The 21769-nt window shown below is 40.1% G+C and overlaps 1 protein-coding gene and 1 long non-coding RNA gene across 3 annotated transcripts in view; one reads left to right on the top strand and one right to left on the bottom strand.

The window, feature by feature from the left end:
- LOC149828926 (protein ROOT HAIR DEFECTIVE 3-like) overlaps positions 1-16071 on the top strand; it is a 90181-nt gene extending 74110 nt beyond the window's left edge. For both annotated transcript variants that reach the window (XM_090017802.1, XM_090017803.1), the window contains 2 exons: positions 8697-8821; positions 15806-16071. In XM_090017802.1, coding sequence (XP_089873928.1) covers positions 8697-8821; positions 15806-15949 — 269 coding nt within the window. In that variant the 3' untranslated portion in view covers positions 15950-16071. The remainder of the gene's footprint in view (positions 1-8696; positions 8822-15805) is intronic.
- LOC149828924 (uncharacterized) overlaps positions 1-21769 on the bottom strand; it is a 197234-nt gene that overhangs the window by 113158 nt on the left and 62307 nt on the right. The window lies entirely within an intron of this gene.

Below are 21769 nucleotides of genomic sequence, written 5' to 3'. Positions count from 1 at the left end.
TCCATTCGGTCATCACTGCATTCATATGAAAAACCAAAGCAATATATCATTTATGACATAAACCACATATTCCAAATGCACATTCATATATGCAAACCTTTATCATGCGTACAAAACAAAAATATTCATAAACTTGTATTTTCTTAATTCATATGGATCTATGTCAAGTGCACTCTTTCATTAACATACATGTATCCATTCTAATGCATATCCCCTTGAATGTATGTGCACATGAAAATGCATATTCTCATCATGTGTGCATATCTATACCAATTACATGGTCTAAATAACTCAATGCGTGTGCTCATGTAGATTCTGCATATGTTTAGCAACTGCATGTTCAAATCAAATCAAATTCAGCATAAACATGGTGAATGCATATGCTATTTATCAAATGCAACATATATGTAAATTCACTGTTTCATTTTGAGATAAACATATATCCCTCAATGCATTATAACTGTTAATGGACTGTTTCTTTATTTTTGCACATGCTATTTCTCATTGAAATGAACATCAATGCATACCACACATACTACAGTTCTTTTGTAATGCAAGAATCTAATCAACTGCACACACACACACACATATATATATATATATAAAGAAAAGAAAAGTTTACACCCAAAACTCTTCGTTCATAACATGTATTGGAATTAACACGTGTACATGACCATGATCTGGAATTTAACATGCATACCAAATGTAAAATTTCATATTTAAATTACATCAAGAGATAATTTTTTTTTCTTAATGAAAATACTATACCCGGCTGGTTCTGGCAGGAGGCTGCCAGACCAGCTCAACCAAACCCAGTTGGCTGGGACTGAACTATTTCAGTTCAGTCCAGCCAACTGAGTTGGCTAAAACTCCAACAGAGCATATATTTTTTTTTCACACAACCCAGCCCGATGAGCTCGGCTGGGCCTGACAGCGCATGCACAGGCCTAGCCCGGGCCTGTGTGTGTGCTGTCAGGGCTGGGCATACCTAGCCCACAACACTAGGATAACAAAAAAATAATTTAAAAACAGGAACACCTTTTTCTATTTCTTTTTTTTTCTACAGGGTTCACACCCAGCCGACCCAGTCGGCTGGGCCTGACTACCCTTGCACAGGCCCAATCCGAAACTGTTTGCTGTTAGGACCGAACAACCACCCAAAATCATGTTTATTATACTATTTTTTTTCTGCACCCAACCGACAGGCTGGGCTCTGATCCAGTCCAGCCGGCTGGGTCGGCTGGACCTGGTAAAGCACAGCGTAGTGCAGGCTGAGCCTGCGCATCACCTATCAAGGCCTACACCAGCTGAGCCTAGTGGCTGGGCTTGGCGGGACCTAGGTTTGCCCCTCCCGAGCCAGTCAAAGCTCAAAAATAAAATAAAATTTTAAACGGAGTCTGTCAAATATGTATGCATGTGCAGGTTTTAAAATTTTGGTTTTCATGTGTTTGCCCATACAAACTTACTCATGCATGCATTAGCAGATTCACCATCAAGAAGCATACGTATGTTGATTTTGCATTCAAGATTTTACATGGATCTAAAATGACAAAACTTAACATGGAACATGCAACAGTATAGGCTCTTCAAACATGAGTAATAACCAAAAACAAAATTTCTGTTTTATCAAACAATAAGCATGCCCAGATTTTTTTCTAACGACTTGTAGATCACATTATATATTTATTTTTTTTCTTTATCAAAACCTTAGACACAAGATCTTGACCAGATTAGCAGATGTCAAATACATGGTAGATCGGTCCAGCTTCATTGCTCCACGGCACATAAAAAAATTGGTAAAAACATATATATGCATAGATATGTACATATTTTGAAAGAAAGAGAAAAATACATTGATCTCAACCATGATCCTAGAGTAAAAATTTAGATCTAACCCTTCCTCGTGAGTTCTTCTCAAAACATCACATGAAAATCAAATCCATGTTCTTTCTCTCATCCGAAACAAGAGAGAAACTCGTACCATGAATCAGAAACGAAGAAACAATGGTGGAAGGTGGATGAACGGCTGAAAAAGATCAAGTATCCTCATCTTCTTCCCCCTTTTACCTATCTTTTCCTCACCTTCTCACTCCCCCTTCTTTTTTTCCTTCTCTTTCTCTTTTCTCTCTCTTTTTGAGGTCTTTTTATAGGCCCCATAGGGGAGGTCGCCCCTCCCTTCTCCGGCCCATCTAGAAGGGCCGGAGAGAGAGAGAGAGAGAGAGAGAGAGAGAGAGAGAGAGAGAGAGAGAGAGAGAGAGAGAGAGAGAGCACTTTTTAAAAAAATAGAACTCTTTTATAAGAGTTTTCCGAAAATTTTAAAACTCTTCACATTTGACTTTTCAAAGTTTTATGTTTTTAGAAGTCTTTCTTAAAACCACTAAGCCAAGACATGGCTTTATAAAGGGCGCTACTCAACTATCAAAAATAGAAATTCGGAATTGAATTAACATAAATAAATAATTATTTATTTATTTAGTATTAAATTATAAATAAAATATTGAAAATTTAAAAAAAAAAACCAAATTAATAGGGGAGTCTTATTAACATAAATAAATTCCAATTTAAAGGTTTTAGATGAATTTAAAGTTGGAAAAATCGTAGGGTTTGGATTTGGATCTAGATCCAAGATCCAAACCCATACCCCCCCAAAAAATGGATCAAGACTTGGATCAAATCCAGATTTGAAATAGGACCTAAATAGAACCCAAACCCATAGAAATTTGGATCCTAGGCCTTGGATCCAATCCGATACAACCTCGGATCCATTTTGACAAACTGCTCCTTTTTTAAAAAAATGCGATTTTTGGGCCAATCGTAGCCCGAATCGACGAAAATGAAGTACCGTTGCGCTCAAAATTTCGAGATGCATCCAACGGTATATAACACACATAAAATTTTGAGTTTTGTCCGAAATTACCCCAAATTTCGCTTGAATTTAAAGGTCGAAAATAAAACTCTCTACTATGTTTTGATTGGCTCACCTCGACCTTGTCGATGAGACCTGGGCCAAACTCGGACTCAAAGACATCGGTCTAAAAATTGAGCTTTAAACGATTTTTCTCTTAAACTTACACAAATGTTCGAAAATCTCAAGAAATGTCTAAGTACCAAAATACGTGGTTTTCACATTGAAGATATGGCGACGCTATTTGTACTGGGAGCGGTTTGAGGCTTTTACATATCACAAAAGTCTAAAATACTTGTTCTTGCAGAAGGAGCTTAATATAAGGCAGCGACATTGACTGAAATTTCTCAAGGATTACGACTTCACCCTGCCCTACGACCAAGGAAAGGCGAACGTCGTCGTCGACGCCTTGAGCCGCAAGTCTCCCAACGTTTCCATTAACTTGTTATTCGCTGGGTGGAAGCTGATTCGGGGTCGGGTCCGGACCCGAGCTGGATACCCCCCACCCCATGCTTTTATAAAGCATCAGAGTGGTTAGGGTTTTCTCATTCTTGAGAAAACCCTCCCCGCCTCTGTCGCCTGCCCGGGTCTCCCCTCTCGTTCGGCCTTGGTCTCCTCTGGTAAGCCCTCAGTCTCTCTCCCTACAAGCTCCTCCACACCCTCACCTCCCTGCGTGTGACTGGGTCGACGCCGTCGGCCCCTGTCGAGCCCTTCTCTCCCTCTCGGTCTTCACTTCCTCTCGACTCCTCTCCACCTCTCTCTCTCTCTCAATGTCTCCATGTTCCCCTCCCGGTCTCGACTTCTCGCAGCGGAATCCACCCTCATCGGAGCCGGCCGACCTCTCCTTCGTTGTAGCAACAACCACCTCGTCGGAAAAAAGTAGGTTTACTGTTTTTTTTTTCTTTTGGGTATTCTATGGGTTGAGCATGGGATGGGGGTTGCTGGAAATCCATAGCGAGGAAAGGATTTGGGGTTTGAAGTGCTTGGGAAGCCTTTTGACAGTAGGGTTTTTGTGCTTTTGCATAAGTATTGATTTCAAGTATGCCTTTGTTGTTGTTCGAAATTCCTTTTGGGATTTTCGATTCTGATGTAGGATCTGTTGGGATTTCGTAGCCTATCCGTTTAAATAGGTGGTCGTTGAGCATGACCCCTATGAGTGGGTTTAAGTTGTGCAAAAATGCAGAATCACGATTCTGAGTTTGGGTTGCACACACGGTAAGCCTTCGTTTGGTTCCCTGTTTACCATATCAACAAACAATGAGGGTGCACTTATATATATAGTGGTTAGTTTTGTATTTTGGCTTATACAAAAAAAATAATAATTTGTGATTCTGTATAAGGTCCAGACCCTATGTCAGACCAACTTGCGCTTGTTTTTGGGCATGAAGTCTTTCTGTTAAATTGATCTCTGTAAATCAAACTCAAGATCTACTTGTTACGCTAGTTGCGATTGGATTCCTATGTAACCTTTACTTTCAACATGTTGTTCTGCTAAAATCTTTATTTGTTGGAAATTCTGTATCCAAAAGTTTCTGTGTTAGGTTATTGACCAGAAAGGTTTGCATTGTTGAGTCCAATGACAGAAGTCGTTGCTTGCACTCTGAAGAAAAGTTATAAGAAAAGTTATGAAAGAAATGCAATTTCTTGAAATTGTTGCATGCAAGCAGACTCTACGACTTTCTTTTTAATGACAAAAGTCGTTACTTTATTGTTTTTTCGCAGAGACAAGTGATCCGTGAAGTCAACTCGCTTATGAGGGGATATGAGGGTCACATTTGCTTCAGACTGCTTCACTTACGGATAAAGTGATTCTACTTTTGTTTCTTTTAGTTCTTTTTATTTTCCTGCAGTTGTTACTTCACTTTTGATTGGAGTATGAGACTACTATGGATTCGTTAATAAAGAGTTTGGTTTGTTTGGTTATGAATGATAAATGTAAGTTCGTTTGTGGTGTGTGGTTATCCAGCTGTAATTGGAACTGTAATGACTCCGGGTCTCTGGGAAGTTTTTTGCACTTGAAAAAAAATTGCATTTTCAAAGGGGTAAGAATTGGGGTCGTTACATCGCCTCTGCCTGCCGAATACGCAATCAGGCAGTTGCTTGGCCCCTGCCTGACGAACACACAAACAGGTAGGGGGTGAAGCCCCTGCCTGACGAACAGAGAAGAGGGAAAAGGGAGGGGACTCGACCCCTCGCCTGAACAACGGGGGAGCAGGGAGGGGCTTGACCCCTCCCTCGCCCTCAAAGGGAGCAGGGAGGGGGCTGGGCCTCTCCCCTGCTAAAGGTGGTGCAGGGAGGGGGTTCGACCCCTCCGTTGGCCGCAAGAAGCACAAGGAGCACAAGGAGCAGGGAAGGGGCTCGACCCCCCCTCAAATCAGAGGGAGAAAAGAGGGGGCGCTGGACCCCTCTCGCGTACTATGAAGGCAGGAAGGGTCGAGCCCTCCCCTACGAAGCTCGAAGCCAGGGAGGGATCGAGCCCCTCCCCGCGATAAACAGAGGCAGGGAGGGTCAGACCCTCCCCTGCGCACCAAATAGGGAAACAGGAAGGGGCTTGACCCTCCCTGTGAAAAAAGGAGTCAGGGAGGGGTCTCGACCCTCCCTGGTGAAGACATAAGGGCAGACAGGAACCCTAAAACCCCCTACCGGAACCCTTCTCACAGGCGGCATGGGTTTTATCCTTGCCGACCTGTCGACAAACTGATAGGGGCTAAAGCCCCTGCCGGACGACTATTCTCTGATGCAAAAGATCGACAAGCAGGGGCTTTTGCCCCGAAGGAAGAGGAAAAGAAAAATGAAGAGAGGCGGCGCGTACCTGGAGGTCGTCGGAAAAAGCTCGTCGGAGAGGAGCTTGCCGAAGGGAGAGAGGTCGCCAGGGGCCGCTACTCGACATATGCGAGGAGAGGGGGTCAGGGGAGGTAGAGTGCAGAGAGGAACGCGAGAGCGAGAGGGGAAAGGGGTTTCTTATTTGAAACCTCTTTCCTGCCTCGTTGCCTTTAAAAAGGCAGGAGGGAGGCGGTGGCCTCGGGTTGGGTCCGGGTCTGGATCCGACCCGAAACCATTTTTTTTAGGTTATTATAATTATTGTTCTTCTCTATGTTGATGATATGATCATCACTGGAAGCGATAAACAGGGAGTTGAAAACATCAAAACACTCCTTAAACCTCACTTTGAAATGATTGATTTAGGCTTATTGAGATATTTTTTTGGCATTGAAGTCGTCTATTCGCCTAGAGGATATTTATTTTCTAAACTAAATTTGCTTTTGACATTGTTTTCAGGTCTGACATTACCGATGATAAGAAAGTAGACACTCTAGAAGTTGTCAATATTAAAATGAAGATTGATGATGGAGAACTTCTTGATGACCCTACTCCTCACTTTCCTATCTATCCATTACCAGACATAGTACATGTTGTTCACACAACAAGCCGGTTTCAACATGCTCCCACATCTGTTCACATGGGAGCAATCATACACATTATCAGATTCATCCAGTCCTCTTTTTCACATGGACTTTTCTTGTCTTCCTCATCCTCCATTCATTTAATTGTATATACTGATGTTGATGCTGATTAGGGAGGTGATCCCAATAACAAACACTCAACCACTGGTTTTTGTGTCTTCTTAGGTGAATCCTTAATCTCGTAGAGGTGCAAAAAGCAGCAGAAGGTCTCTCTATCATCCACCGACGATGAATATCGAATCATGACAACCATGACCATGAAAGTAGTTTGGCTCCGAAGTCTGCTTGCTGACATGGGAGCTGAAACAACAAAAGCTTCACAAATGTGCTGTGACAACAAGAGTGTGATCTACATTGCAAGCAAGATAACATTTGATGAACGCACCAAACACATCAAAATGGATTGTCACTACGTCAGAGAGGAATACCTACATGGGACAATTGATCTGCCATATTTACTTAAGAATATCAGTTAGCAGACTTCTTTACAAAGCCTCTCGTTGTTGCCCGATTTCACTTCCTCTTAGACAGACTTTTGCTCATTGTACCGTAAGTTTGAGGGAGAGTGTTAAAATGTAATATATATAATAATATTTATATTATTATTATATATATATTTCTCTATATTTATCTTTTTTTTCTGTATTTTTTTTATTTTATTTTAGCACTTTTTAATGTCTAGTTCTAATAGAACTAGACCTATGTCACACGGATTCGGCTAGCAGGGTGCCGCACCCGCGTCGACGCGACTCGACGCGGGTGCGGGTGCAGCACCGGGTGCGGTCAACCCGATCCTGGGTGCGTTGACCGCACCCAAGATCATTTATGTCCTTTTTTTTAATTTTTTTTTAAAAAAAAATTGCCCTATGAAATGGGCTGCGATTTTTTTTTTAAAAAAAAATTTGCTGACAGCAGCTGTCAGCTCCTGACTTTTCAATGATGGTGGTAGCCTTGCTTGTGCTATCGTGCAGCTGTATATAAAAAAAAATCTGCTGCTGATAGCTGCTGTCAGCTCCTGACTTTTCAATGATGGTGGTAGCCTTGCTTGTGCTATCATGCAGCTGTATATATAAAAAAAATCTGCTGACAGCAGCTGTCAGCTCCTGACTTTTCAATGATGGTGGTAGCTTTGCTTGTGCTATCGTGCAGCTGTATATAAAAAAAAAATCTGCTGACAGCAGCTGTCAGCTCCTGACTTTTCAATGATGGTGGTAGCCTTGCTTGTGCTATCGTGTAAAATTTGAAAAAACCCGCCCCGACCCCTTTTATATATATATATTTACATTTTTGCCCCTGCCGCACCCCCGCAGCCGGGTTTTTTGGAAGTGCCGAATCCCCGCACCCGCACCCGCGCCCGCACCCGCACCCGCACCCATGTGACATAGAACTAGACATACCTTGTCTAGTTAAGTTCCACTTGGAACTTAACTAGAAAGGTAAAATGGCTACAAGGAGAGCTCCTTAAGAGCTCTCCTATTCTCTCCTCTTCCCACTTGTATATATAGGGCCTCTTGTAAATGTATCCAATGCTTCTTAAGCATTGTGAGTTCCCACTTCAATAAAGAATATATTTTATTCTCTTTTTGTTTTTCCCATTATACCCTTTTAAGGGTTATGTTTTAGTGTCTTTCTAGACACTCTCTCTTGCGGATCTTAGTTCGTTTTTGGAAGATCCTCATTTCATTTCACATATTGCACCAAAATCTTGCAATAAAATGTTCTAGTTTTTTCATCAAAATAATTCCATGGCAAGTGAACAATGGTGACATCTACAGTTTCAGATTAATCAAGAAACATCTTCATCTATAGCTTTTGGAAGTGGTCCATATTGAGTCAATAGTCAGTAACTCAAACTAGGGTGGACAGACCAATCTCTCTCTCTCTCTCTCTCTCTCTCTATATATATATATATATATATATATATATATATATATATAATGTTGAGATGGCATCATGTTTGGTAGAAAACACTACGTCTGAGTTTTTCTTTTTTAATCTGTTTGGTGGACCAGACCCTAGCCCACAATTGATACACTTCTCAAACCATTGTGTTTTTGCATTGGGAAAACCTGATCTATGCTGTAATCCTCAGTAAACATACCATGTTGAACACATCTACTATGTCAGATTGGGTGGATGACATTGACCTATGGTTTCCAGCTAGATAGAACGGTCATGTTTGCCTGATACATTGTTCCATGTGTGTGTGTGCATGTGTATTTGTGTGCACATGTGTGTTTCTGTGCTTGTGTTTGCTTGCATGTGGGTGTGTCTGTGGGCATGGGCGATGTGCAGCATTATTACTAATGTTTTCTAAACAATATCAGATGCATCTGTTGAACAAGCCAGGTGGGACCATTCTAAAGTTAGGGTAAAGCTACGACGTGATATTGATGGGCATATTGCTTCAGTTTGTCCTGCCAAGTTGGCTGAAATTACAGTGCTGTACGAGGTATGCTGGTGTTGTATTTAGTTTCCATGTTATAGATTAATCTCATCATGGTTGGTATATCATTTCCATCTTCCCTCCTTCCAATACAGAATGCTTAAATGTGCTTGTTATTTACCTTTTATTCCTTGACCTCTGATAAGATAGAGGTATCCTATATATCTGTATATGACTTCCACATGCAGCATTTTTTTATCAAATTCCTTTCTGAAGACCGTAGAATACTTGGATTCTAGCACCAGAGAGATAATAGCAGGTCATTCTCAGAACCGTGAATCATCAACCAGAAAAATCGCTTCATAGTAACCGTGTTCCTCTTTTTTTTAGCAACATCCGAGTTTGATGTACAGGACAAAACACGTATGGCCGAATGGACAGATAAAATGCGCAGAGAAAGAAACATGGGATGCGATACAGAATAATAAAAAATGCATTGCAGAAATATGACTATAGATGAGATATGGCAGTGGAAATATGTATTCCAAATGTAAAATGCAGGTTAGGAGACAAAGTGGAGTACACACGATTCATATGGATGAATCCGTGAATCCACGGATAACCTAATATAGAGATGAATACCAAAGCATAAATCGAAAGAAAATTAAGGGGGGGGGATCACGCTGAACTATACCGATAATCATACATTAACCTGAAACGGTAACGATGACCACCGGATTTTCAAAGACAATGCAGATGAGTTGAAAAAGAATCAACTAATGACGATGCTATACATAACGAGAACAGAGAAGGTGAATTAAATCAAACAAGAAATATGAATCAGATACGGGGGTTCATATCGCAACACCTGAAGCCAATTAAAACCAAGTAGAGAAAGAATGGCATTCAATGCTGAGGCAATGGTAAATATGAAACAGAAGGTATCAATTGGAAATCAGGGGGAGTCACAATGTTAACAGAAATCCAAATACAATGGCAGATGAAAACGGAAAATCGAATTCCCCAGAATAATAACACCAACAGGAAATTGAAAAATTCTCAGAAAATTGAAATGAAAGCAAAAATCGAGAATTAGTAGAAGAATAGGATGGGATCCAGACGAATCATATCGAATTATTGAATCCGATAGCATGAGCAGAACAAAACTAAAATAGCAGAAGAAATAAACGAAAATGCAGAAAAGAAATGTGGGAATCTGATATTCCCTTGCTGTAGCACAGAGATATATTGGGATTGCTATAAGCAACCCAATACTATCCAAGGTGCATTAATGGGGATCGAAAGACAAAAAATCAAGAAAAAAATTTCAGAGAATGCAAAGAAGGAAGATGGAGTATAGATGAAGAAATTTTGTAGAAAAAGAGGAAAGGAGAAGGGACTTACCGGATAGTTTTATCTTAATTGAAGCAGGAGAGGCCTCTCCTGTGTTCTTGTTCACAGGGGATGATCGATTCCTTCAATCGATCATATTGGAAAAGGGAAAAGAGAGATTGAGAGAGGGGGAGGGAGGAGAGAAGAGATCGTCAAAATGGAGAGGCGCACATGGATTCAGACAGGTGGAGAGGTGAACAACAGATGGAGGACCCCTTCCCCTACGACCTCTCTTTATAACAATGAGGCCGTTAGAAAACTTTCAAATCGGGTCTTGATTTTTAGAAATTTTCAAAATTACGATCATTTTCAAAAGGTTTTTCTAAAGGGGTTTTAACAAATCAATACCTTAAAAAAAGGGGGGGGGTTCTAAACTATTATTTTTGTATTTTCTTTTCTATTTTGATTTTTTTGTTCTTTTCTTGGCATTTTCTATATTTTTTGTATTTTTGAAATAAAAGCTTCTAAAACTATGGGATTTCTAAACTATTTTTGTAAAAATTAAAAATATTTACAAAAAGGGAGGTTTTCTGAGAATTTGCCCCCTTGGTCGGAGAAACCTTAACGAACACCATGTCTACTACCAGAAAAGCGAGCTCTCGGCGATGACGATCAGCGCAACTCTTCTGCCGGCTCTGAGCTGAACGGAGACAATCCTGGATCATTCGTACCTGTTCTGAATAATGCTGAAGCACAAGAGGGTCCTCCTGCCTTCTCTCTCCTACTTCATCCCAATACACTGGCGATCAACACAACCTCTCATATAAGGCTTCATAGGGAGCCATGCCGATACTAGCGTGAAAACTATTATTATATGCATAGTCCACTAAACTGAGATGGGAATCCCATTCACCTTTCCACTCTAACATGTAGGCCCACAACATATCCTCCAGAGTCTGAATAGTCCACTCAGGCTGCCCATCAGTCTGAGGGTGGAAAGCCGAGTTGAAGCTCCGCTTGGTGCCTAGGGCCTGCTGGATCTGCCCCCAGAATCTTGACGTGAACCTTGGATCACGATAAAAAACAATAGAATTTGGTATGCCGTGGAGCCTTACGATCTCGTGGATATAAAATCAGCCAAGCTGTCAAGAGACTGCTCGAGGCGAATGGGTAGAAAATGCGCTGATTTGGTGAGTCTATCGACGATCACTTAAATTGCGTCGTGTCCTAGGAAGGCCAACTATAAAGTTCATGGTGATTCCCTCCCACTTCCATTCTAGGATATCCAAGGGCTGCAACACTCCTCCTGGCCGCTGATGCTCGATCTTTACTTGCTGACAGGTGATGCATCTGGAGATGATCTCGGCCATATCCTTTTTCATACCATGCCACCAAAAATTCTGCTGCAAAGCTTTCAACATCTTTGTGCTCCCCGGGTGGATAGTATATCTCGATTTGTGGGCTTCGGTTAAAATTTCACTCCTCAGGGCGAGGTCATTTGGGGCCCAAAGACGCTGCTTAAGCCAAACACTGTCTCCTTCCCCCATGCAGAAAGAAGAACCATCACACAAAGCTTGCGATTTCAACTCTTCAAAGCGAGAGTTGCCCTTTTGGCTGGCAACAGTCATGGGAAACAAGTCAGGACGAATCACCAAATTCGATAATCTCATTGGACCGGGTGCTAAGAAAAATAGATTCTAGGAAGCAAGGTCCTCGAGCAACTTTCAACCTGCTGATAATACACTGACGAGGACCCCTGACGACTTGCGACTGAGGACATCAACAACCACGTTTGCCTTGCCCGGGTGGTTAAGAGAGGGAAAAATCAGTCTTTTAAAAATTCAAGCCAGCGGCGCTGCCGCATATTCAATTCTTTCTGAGAGGAGGTACTTAAGGCTCTTGTGGTCCGTGAACGCTTTGAATTGTTCTCCATAAAGATAATGAAGCCAAATCTTTAGAGCAAAAACGACGACGACCAACTCGAGATCATGCGTCGAATAGTTCTTCTTGTGAAGCTTAAGCTGGTGAGAGGCATATGCGAATACCCTTCCATTCTGCATAAGAACGCCTCCTGGGCTCGATCCGCAAGCGTCGGTATAAATTACGAAGCAATCGAGTCATAGGCAAAGCAATCTTTGAGAAATCCTGGATAAAATGCCTATAATATCCTGCTAACTCAAGAAAACTCTGAATGTCCCAAACATTCTGTGGTTGTGGCTAGTCTATCACAGCTTCAACCTTTGAAGGGTCTACAGAAACACCCTTGCTATAAATGACGTGGCCCAAAAACATTATTTCTTCGAGCCAAAACTCGCACTTGAAAAACTTTGCAAAGAGCTGCTCTTTCCTTAAGGTCTCTAAAACGATGCGCAAGTGCCCACGATGTTGCTCCCGACTTTCCGAGTAGACGAGAATATCATCAATAAACACTATCACGAATGTGTCCAAGAACGGTCTAAACACTCGATTCATAAGGTCTATGAATGCAACATGAGCATTCGTAAGACTGAAGGGCATAACTGTAAACTCATAATGCCCATACCTGGTACGAAAAGTTGTTTTGGAGATATCGTTGTCTTTGATTCCGAGCTGATGATACACGGATCTCAAATCGATCTTAGAGAAGATCTTGGCCTTCTGCAACTGGTCAAAAAGGTCTTCAATACGCGACAAAGGGTACTTATTTTTAATTGTCACCTGGTTGAGCATTCTACAGTCTACGCATAACCTTAGGGTTTCATCCTTCTTCTTCACGAAGCGTACAGGAGCTCCCCAGGGGCCAGACAACTCTTGGGAAAAGATGTCAGAAAATTGACAAACCACGTCTAGATTATCAATAAGCGTAGGCGCAGGGTCTGACTTAACGATGCTGATCAGGAAGGCTGGACAGCCCTTGCGAATAAAACTATGAGCCTTAAGGGCTGAAATCATTCGACTCGCTCGTATAGGCCAGGAAACGAGAAATTCCACCTTCGGAGAATCCATAGGGGAGAAGATAATTTTGCCCTGACGACAAATGACCTTGGCATGATGCTGGGATAACCAATCCATGCCTAAAATGAGGTCAAATTCTGACATATTCAGCAAAACGGCGCATATGGGCAAATGACGATCCGATACTACCACATCGAGATCAGGGATAAACATCACACAACTAGCATTCTCCCCAAAGGGTTATACACCTCTAAAGTTGTATGCAAGCGCAAAACTGGCAATTGCAACTGAGCCGCGAATCTTGCCGAGATAAAAGTGTGCGTAGCCCCACAATAAAAAAGAACAAAAGCAGCATGACCGACAACTAAGAGAGTACCTTGTACGAGTTCTCCCTTGGGCAGCTGCTCGATGGTGGTGGCGTAGATTCGTCCTGGCGCCTTCTTAGCTTCGCTGCTTTGCGACTGCTGTTGCTGCTGCTGGTAGGTTAACTGTGGTTGCTGCTGCAGATGAGGAGGCTCAGGTACTCCACCAGATTGCCTGAATTCATCGACCGCCTTTTTGCGGCAATCCCCTGCGTAGTGGCCCATCTTACCGCAATACAAACAACACCCTGAATCCAAGGGGCAAGGCTGCCCGACGTGAGATCCCTTGCATTTAGCGCATCCATCCCCTGAGGGTTATCGAGGTGGTGGGCGGTTCTGTTGACGTCGCCTCTTTGAAGGAGGTCCTTGCTGCTTCCCTCCTTCGGGCTTAATGGGAAAAGGTGACCGCCGCATCTAACCATGAGGCTGTATATCTCGAATATGTAGGAACATGTTCCCTTTGCGTGGCGACCTGACTTCTGATCACCTCGGCCAAAGTACTGAGGGAATCCATTATTGGTTGGCCATGCTAGGGAGCAAGGGTCTTTCAATGTTTTTTCAGGGATTACAAACCACATTTCTTTAAGTATATCTTGGATTCATCTATGAAGAGAGTCAAGACCAAGCATGAAGTTATGGAGATCTGGGGAATTTCCCATATTTCTTCAATAAATCCTCATATAATTCAAGTTTTTTCATCTCTCTCTCTCTCTCTCTCTCTCTCTCTCTCGCTCGCTCGCCTCTTACACATGGAGATGGATATCAATGGCTGTGATCTATTTTCCCCACGACAGGAAAATGTTTCCTATCGTTTGGTTTAGTGATCTGTTACATGAAAAAGTATACCTTCCATGTAAAAGCTGAATCACATTCCAAACCTGCATAGTGTTTCTTCGAGGGAAAAAAAAGGACCCCGTAAAATCAATGCTAGCTAGAATCAAATAATATAATTTAAACCAACAGTAATATATAAGTCTAAAGAATAAAGACCAGGTGTCCTTTTAAAGATAAATGTCTCAAGTTTATCCAGACAAGGGCTTTCCTGTAACTCCAACAAACTCATGGCTATTTAATTTCAAGTATGATTTTCATGTTCACTAGTCTTATGATGAACCCTATCATAAAAGACCAAGCTATCCTTATTGATGAGTAAGTAGTTCTTTTACTGCCACTATTGTTTTGATTGAAGAATTAAAAAATTAGCCCTACATAAAATTAATCCTAAGGGCGAAACCATGGAAAAGCAGTGCAGCAAACAGGCTTGATGAACAGTGTTATATGGACACAGAAAACTGTGTTTCTGGTCTCTGCTCATTATGTATCTGTTGACTTGACCAGTGGTCAGTCAGTAGATGGTCTTTGCATCCCTTCAGATCAGGACTTTTTGGCGCAGTTTGCCAACTAGGATCATTGTATGAAGCACAGACTTATGACGTGGCACAAATTTTTTGCTCTCCAATTGGCCAAAAAGGTTTACTTGATGGAAAGCATATGGTTGTACTACTGGGTGTGAAGTTATGTCTTATCTACCACGATTCTGTCATTTTAACCTGTATCTTATACCCAACATGGGTGCACTTGAGAATCTGGCCAAACCAGTGTCTTAGATCTTGATTATATTTCTAGATACATCCTGAATTTTCCAGTTCAGATTCCAAAATAACAAGTTATGATTATGACTTGCAAAAAGGTTATTGACTTTGTGTAGGCTCTGATTTATTAACTATTGAACCTTTGGTCTAAATTCATTTTCATACTATGATCCACTTGGGGCATGTTTGCTTTGGTCACAGGTCGAATGAGAAATCAGAGCTGAGATTGTTGGTCACAAGGTCTGTCTTGTGACCAACTTTGACAGTATTCTAGTGAGAAGCATTATCAAGTGAGAATCACAATCACAACTTGTACTTACTCATGTTTCACTTAACTTGTAGAAAGTGCTTTCAATGTGATTTGCAATCATTGGAAGCTGGTAAAATCCAAGAATCACAGGGTATTGCAAACATGCCCTTAAATTTCTTAGCTTAGCCTTTTGTACTGGTTGAAAGAGCTTGGGCTACATCATGTTGTTTGATACCTGATGGTTCTTTTCTGCCTTGTGTTCAGTGCAATTATATGTAACGCTGATTTCATGACTGCTCTTGTTGTAAATGGTACATTTTTGCAACCAGATGTATATACTAATTTTGGATAATGCAGCATGTACGCCTGTCATGCCTTTTAATTCATGCTTGATTAGCCTTCTGTTTTGTGCTTGAAATCTCAATCCGGTAGTATGTGGCTTTCTTCTAAAACAAATTTATTGTTTAACAATCTTTTGATTTGAGGAGGTGGTCTAACTCATTCTTGTTTTGCTATCTTGTTCTTGCTGGTTGCTGTTAAACAAAGCCTCTTTATCATTAAACTGCTTGAAATCTTTCAGGAATTTAGCAAGCAAAAGGATGCTAGCGAGCGAAAGAAGAAATATCTTAAATATGCATTTCAAGGGACATGCATTGTAATTTCTATTGTCACGGCAGCAGTTTTCGGTGTACCTATTGTTGGTGTACCTTTTGTTGGTCAGTGAATGCATTGAATGAATGCATGTGAGCTGATAAACTTTTAAATGTGACATGAATTTATGTATGAACAAGTTGATGAAGGTATGTATGACTGATTTTTGAATGATAAACTTTTAAATGAGACTAATGAATTTATGTATGAACAAGTTGATGAAGGTATGTATGACTGATTTTTGAATGAATGGAACGAATGTATTTATAATTTGGATGATTTTTGAATGAATGAAATGAATGTATGTATTAGTGGGTTGATTTTTGAATAAATGAAATGAATGTATTTATGAGCAAGTTGTTTTTTAATGAATGAAATGAATGTACATATAAGCAGGTTGATTTTTGAATGTCTGTATGTATGAGTAGGTTGATTTTTTAATGAATAAAGTGAATGTATGGATGATTCTTGAATGAATGAAATGAATGTATGTATAAACAAGTTGATTTTTGAGTGAATAAAATAAATGTTTGTATGAACAAGTTGATTCTTAAATGAATGTATGCATGAACAAGTTGATTTTTGAATGAATAGAATGGATTTATTTATGAGCATATTGATTTTTTAATGAATTAAATAAACATATATATGAATAGGTTGATTTTTGAATGGTTGCATATTTGTTTTACATAAGTTTTATATTAATAGTTTTGGTATTTAGATCCAATTTGTGTGTCATATTAGGAACAAAAATTCTTGATTTTAATCACATTCATAATTGGATCTATTTCAACATTGGGATATAAAAAAAAATGGTTAAGAATATTTTTTTTACATAAGTTTTATACTATTTTTGTATTCAGATCTAATTGAGATCTATATTCGAGAAAAAAATCTATGGTTTTTGACACATTCATAATTGGATCCAATACAAAGAAAAAATATATTTGTATATCGAAAATATGGTTTGTGAAATTGTTTTACATAAGTTTTTTTCGTATTTGAATCAAATTTGAGATCCATATACAAGGTCTAAATCCATGGATAACGTTGAAGAGATCAAGTAGTATGGTTTAAAATGAAGTAATTTAACCCATTATCCATGTCTGTCCAAGTTGTTCCAACATCGTAATCAAACATTGAACATTTGAAACACAACGTTTGTGTATAGTCAAAACAAATATTGGACTTCTTACAGTTGTTAGAAAAGAGACAATGTGTGTTCTGTCCATCCAATCCTAGACAAGCTATCAAAGAAGCCCTTAATGACACACCACACAATAAAAGATGTGCCTAATTGAAAGGGTATAGAAGGGTTCAAGCCGAAACGGTAAAGACGAGTTCAAACTGAAAGGATTAAGACAAGTTCAAAAAGTCATATCTAGAGGTGATATTTGGTTATCTGAATCATCAACATTTTTTTATTATGACTTGTTTATAGTGAAAGTTGTAGTAGATCAAATTGTTATGAAAAAAACCCAATTATTTCATACTCCATGCCCAAATAAAAACCCAAAAACACATATATCATAATATAGCCTTGTTATGCCACTGAAAAAAATATACGTTATCTGAATACTAGTTACAATGGATAGAAATATTTTCATTTAATCACATGTAAACACCCCAAATTTTCACCTTCATTCACCAGCACCTTCCTTTTGCCACTGGGACCCACTCTCTGAAGCCTTCAGGGAACCGGTTGGTCGATGCCTGAGCTTGGGCCATTTTGAGCCCAAATTTTACCTTAAATTCCAATATTTTATTTTGTAATCAAAGTTCAATCATCTTTCTGGCTCAATACAAACAACAATTTTTGTCTCTAGACAGGAATTTTCAATTCTTGGTCTCTGCCAAGGATATGAGATTTTAAATCCCTCATCCAGGGTTTTATTCTTCGCAACATTGCATGTAATTGCATATCATTTCATATCATTTCATATCAATTTTTTTGTATTTCATTGCATGAATTTCATTTTTGAGATCCAACACTCTTGTTTTTGAAACAAAGAAATTTAGCAAATGTTGGTATTTTCAAACATTTCTTGAAACTTTGTATTAAAAACTTTTATTTTTAAACTCTTTTTAAAAGAATTTCGAAAAACAAGTAGGGCTGCCTAGGTGGAGCTACTTGGCAAAACTTCTTTTACTCTCATTTTAAACCAATCAAGAGGTGCAACCTCACCTCTTGGAGAGCCTTTAGGATTCTCCAAGAGAGGAGGTTGACCCCCCTTTATCTTATTCAATTAGGAAGAGTCTAACTTAGGTGAGACTCTCCCTAATTGAGTCCTATATAAAGGGTACCTCTTGGCCGACCCCTTCATTATTGCTTCTCCTCTTTCTTGCTCTCTCTCTCTCTCTCCTTCCTTCAACACTCTCCTCCTCCATCAGCTCCTCCATTGCATCATCCCCAAGGTAAGCCTTTTACTTTTTTATTTCATTAATTTATTAGATTTTCCATTAAAGCACTATTGTCGCCCTCCTTGTGTTGGATTTTTGCATGTTTTTCATTCAAAAACTATGAGCATAATTCAAGAATGTGATCTAATACTGTTTTAGGGTTATTTACATGCTTTTAATCCATTGAAAATGATTAGATTGTTATTTATTGTTTTAATGTCAAAGAAAAGATGAGATTTGACCTCTCTATGGATCGAATCCCTCTTTTATGGCTAAATCCATTTCTTAATCATGCTTCCTTAAATTTCATTGTTTAATATGTTGAAGCAAGCCTAATAGCCTTAGTTTCATATTTTTATTCATTTATTGTGCATAAATTGAATTTATTTCATGTATTGCAATATTAGTTCTCTGTCCTAAATTTTGGTTGTTTGTTTATGCATTTATTTTACCCTTTTATATTCATCATAAAAAAATGATTTTTTTATGGTAGAATCATGCATATGTTTTCAATTTTCAATAAAAAAATTAGATTTTTTTGAGTTTTGTAACCCTGTTTTCAAAAATCAAAGTCGGAACCTGTTTCTGCAGGTCGTCAAGCCGACTACAAAATCAGGGTCAACTTATTTTAGTCATATCTTCTTAATGAAAGATGCTTTTCAAAAACTGTAAAAACCAAGTTCTTTATTTAGATCTCTAGTATTTTCTCTGTTTTTTTCATAGTTTTTATAGTCGATTTGACTCCCTGTTTGAATTAAAAACCAAGACTGGTATAGAATCCAGATTCTGTAACAGGCCTATTTTCAAAAACAGAAACCCTGACTTCCCGAAGTCACACAACCATAACCAAAAATTATTTTTGAACATTTAAATTTTGGCGTGTTTCCTGAGATGTCAAGAATCTTTTCCCAAAAGTTTGGAAAAGATTGAACTCTTTTACCCTCTGAAACACTCAAAATACCGAAACATGTTTTAAAACCCTGTTTATTGATCTAAAAATTTTCACCTTCAATGTTTTGATCATAAATCAAGTTTTATAAATCATTTTTCAATTATGTAAATTCCATTAGTTTCCTAGACATGTCTTGAGTCTCTGGATTCAATTTGAGCTCAATTTGAGTTCTTTTTTAACCCATTTTGGTCGAAATACCATAACTGATTTTTCAATCTGTTTTATTTTGTCAAAACAAACAAACAAATTATTTTGCAAAATATCTTATTTTCCTAATTTTTCTCAAAATATTTCCTAATTTTTAGATTCTAGGATGTTTCTAAGTCTATTAGGAGTCTTCAAAACAATCTTGAGGTTTTTTCAAAGTCGTTTTGCATCTCATTCATGCATTTTCCCAAAATTAGTTCTTAAAAACCCTAATTTTTATTAAAATAAGGGTATAAATGTCATTTTTATTTAATATTTCTAATTTCAGACATTCTTTCCATATTTTAAAATTTTAATCATGTTCCCAAAAATTTCAATCACTTTCTAAATCATTTTTATTAAATTTTGAATGCCCTAAATTGGAGATATTCCAAATTTATTTCGAAAAACCCTGATTTCTAGGCTATAGTTTTGTTTTCAGCGACATTTTGGTCATTTTAGCCGAATTTCGAAATTCCATTTTTCAAATCCATTTTTACATCTTATCATATTATACATGCATCCAATATCTCATTTAATAATTTTTATTTCATGGAATCATAAAAAGGGTTAAATTTAGGAAAATATCCTTCAATTTCCATATATTGTCGGATAAATCCAGAAAAGCCTACATATTTTTCTTAACAAGTTTGCTCATTTTGTAGGAAATATTGTAATTTTCTTCTTTATTTATTTATTTATTCATTGATGTAAAGTTGTAATTGTGATATTTGGAATAAGAATTTTCATTCTTGCTTAGCATAGGTTGCATTCGCATATAGTTTTAATTTTAATATTACATGCTATTGTTTGTCATTTCATGCACATAATTGCAAATTCACTATTATAGAGCCTTTAATAAAAAACAATGTATCAAACATGTGTCGTTGCCGGTCCGTCGCGTTGGATCAGAGCTGGACCCGGATCCGAGCCCAGCCCAGACCCGCTTCTCCAATGTTCGAGAGCTTGTGTCTTTAAAAAGACACAGACACTTTGGGCGAGGGGCAAAACCCCTCACCACCGTCTCTCTCCTCTTTGCCTCTCCTGTCTCCTCTTGTTTCCCTGCGGCCATCGACGACCAGAGCTGTCGCCGACTTCCCTTTCACCTCCTCCTGTCTGGCCGTCGGCTGCGCCAGAGCCCCCGATGTCGGGGTCTTTGATCTCACCTCTCCTCTTTCTTCACTGTTTCCTGTAGCCTCCCGTTCTTCGAGTAGTCACCGACGATCGAAGCCGTTGGCCACCCCCCCGAGCACCACCACCTTCTCCCTCGTCTCCACTACCATCGACCTCCTCCTCCGGTAACCCCTCTCTCTTCTTCTTCTTCTTCTCTTTGTTCAGTCGACAGGGGGTGGAGCCCTCTGTCATCGCCTCTTGTTGGCAGGGGGACTCTTCCCCCTGCCTCTCTCATTGTTAGGTCGATAGGGGGGCAAAGCTCCCTGTCGTTGTCCCTCGTCGACAGGGGGACCCCCCTGTCTCTCTCTTTGGTTCGACCGACAAGGGAGCGAAGCCCCTTGTCGTCATCTCTTGTCGGCAAGGGGACTCCCTCCCCTGTCTCTTGTTTGGTTCGACCGACAGGGGGGCGAAGCCCCCTGTCGTCATCTCTTGTCAGCATGGGGTCTCCCTCCCCTGACTCTTGCTTTGTTCGGCCGCTCCCTGTCGTCACCTCTGGTTGACAAGGGGACTCCTCCCTTGTCTCTTTTGTTTGTTCGGCCAACAGGGGGAAAGAGCCCCCTGTCATCGTCTCCTGTCAGCAGGGGGACTCTACCCACCCCCTGCCTCTGTTTTCGCTCTGCCACGCTTTCTTTTAGCTTTGGGGCAGAGGGATGCCCTTGCTTTCTTCGACAAGCAGCCCCCCCCCCCCCTTTGTTGTTGTTTCTTCTTCTCAAGAAGGGAGGGCAAATCCCCCTTCCTATGTCTTTTCTTTTGCCGGAGGGCGCGGTGGGAGGACTGGGTCCCTCCCTGTCTCCCTATGCTTGCAGGGTAGGGGAAGGGCCAGACCCCCTCTCCCTTTTTCCTATGTTTTTGCTTTGCAGACAGGGAATCGTCCCTTGTCTTTGTTTCTTCTTGCAGGACAGGACATAGTCGCCGCCACTGCACATTTCGCAGAGATGGCGAAGGGTTGTGCCCCCTAGCGCTCTCTGTTGTTCGGCATGAGGGGAGCAAAGCACCCTGCCTTTGCCATTCTATACTTGCTGCTGACAGCAAGACCCTGCAAGAGGGCCTTTGTTGTCCCAGCAGGCAGGGAACCAAGGCCCCTCTGCCTTGCTGCCTCCATTGTCTTTCTGCAGGGAGCTGAGCTCCCTGCCTACCCTTGTGGTCCGGTACCACTGCCGGTGTTATCGGACATGTTTTTGG

The sequence above is a fragment of the Nuphar pumila genome, chromosome 9 (assembly GCF_984573655.1).
Source record: "Nuphar pumila chromosome 9, dmNupPumi1.hap1.1, whole genome shotgun sequence".
In the NCBI taxonomy this organism is placed as follows: Eukaryota; Viridiplantae; Streptophyta; class Magnoliopsida; order Nymphaeales; family Nymphaeaceae; genus Nuphar; species Nuphar pumila.
The sequence above is the reverse complement of the archived record's forward strand: the minus strand, read 5'-3'. Positions and strand labels throughout refer to the sequence as shown.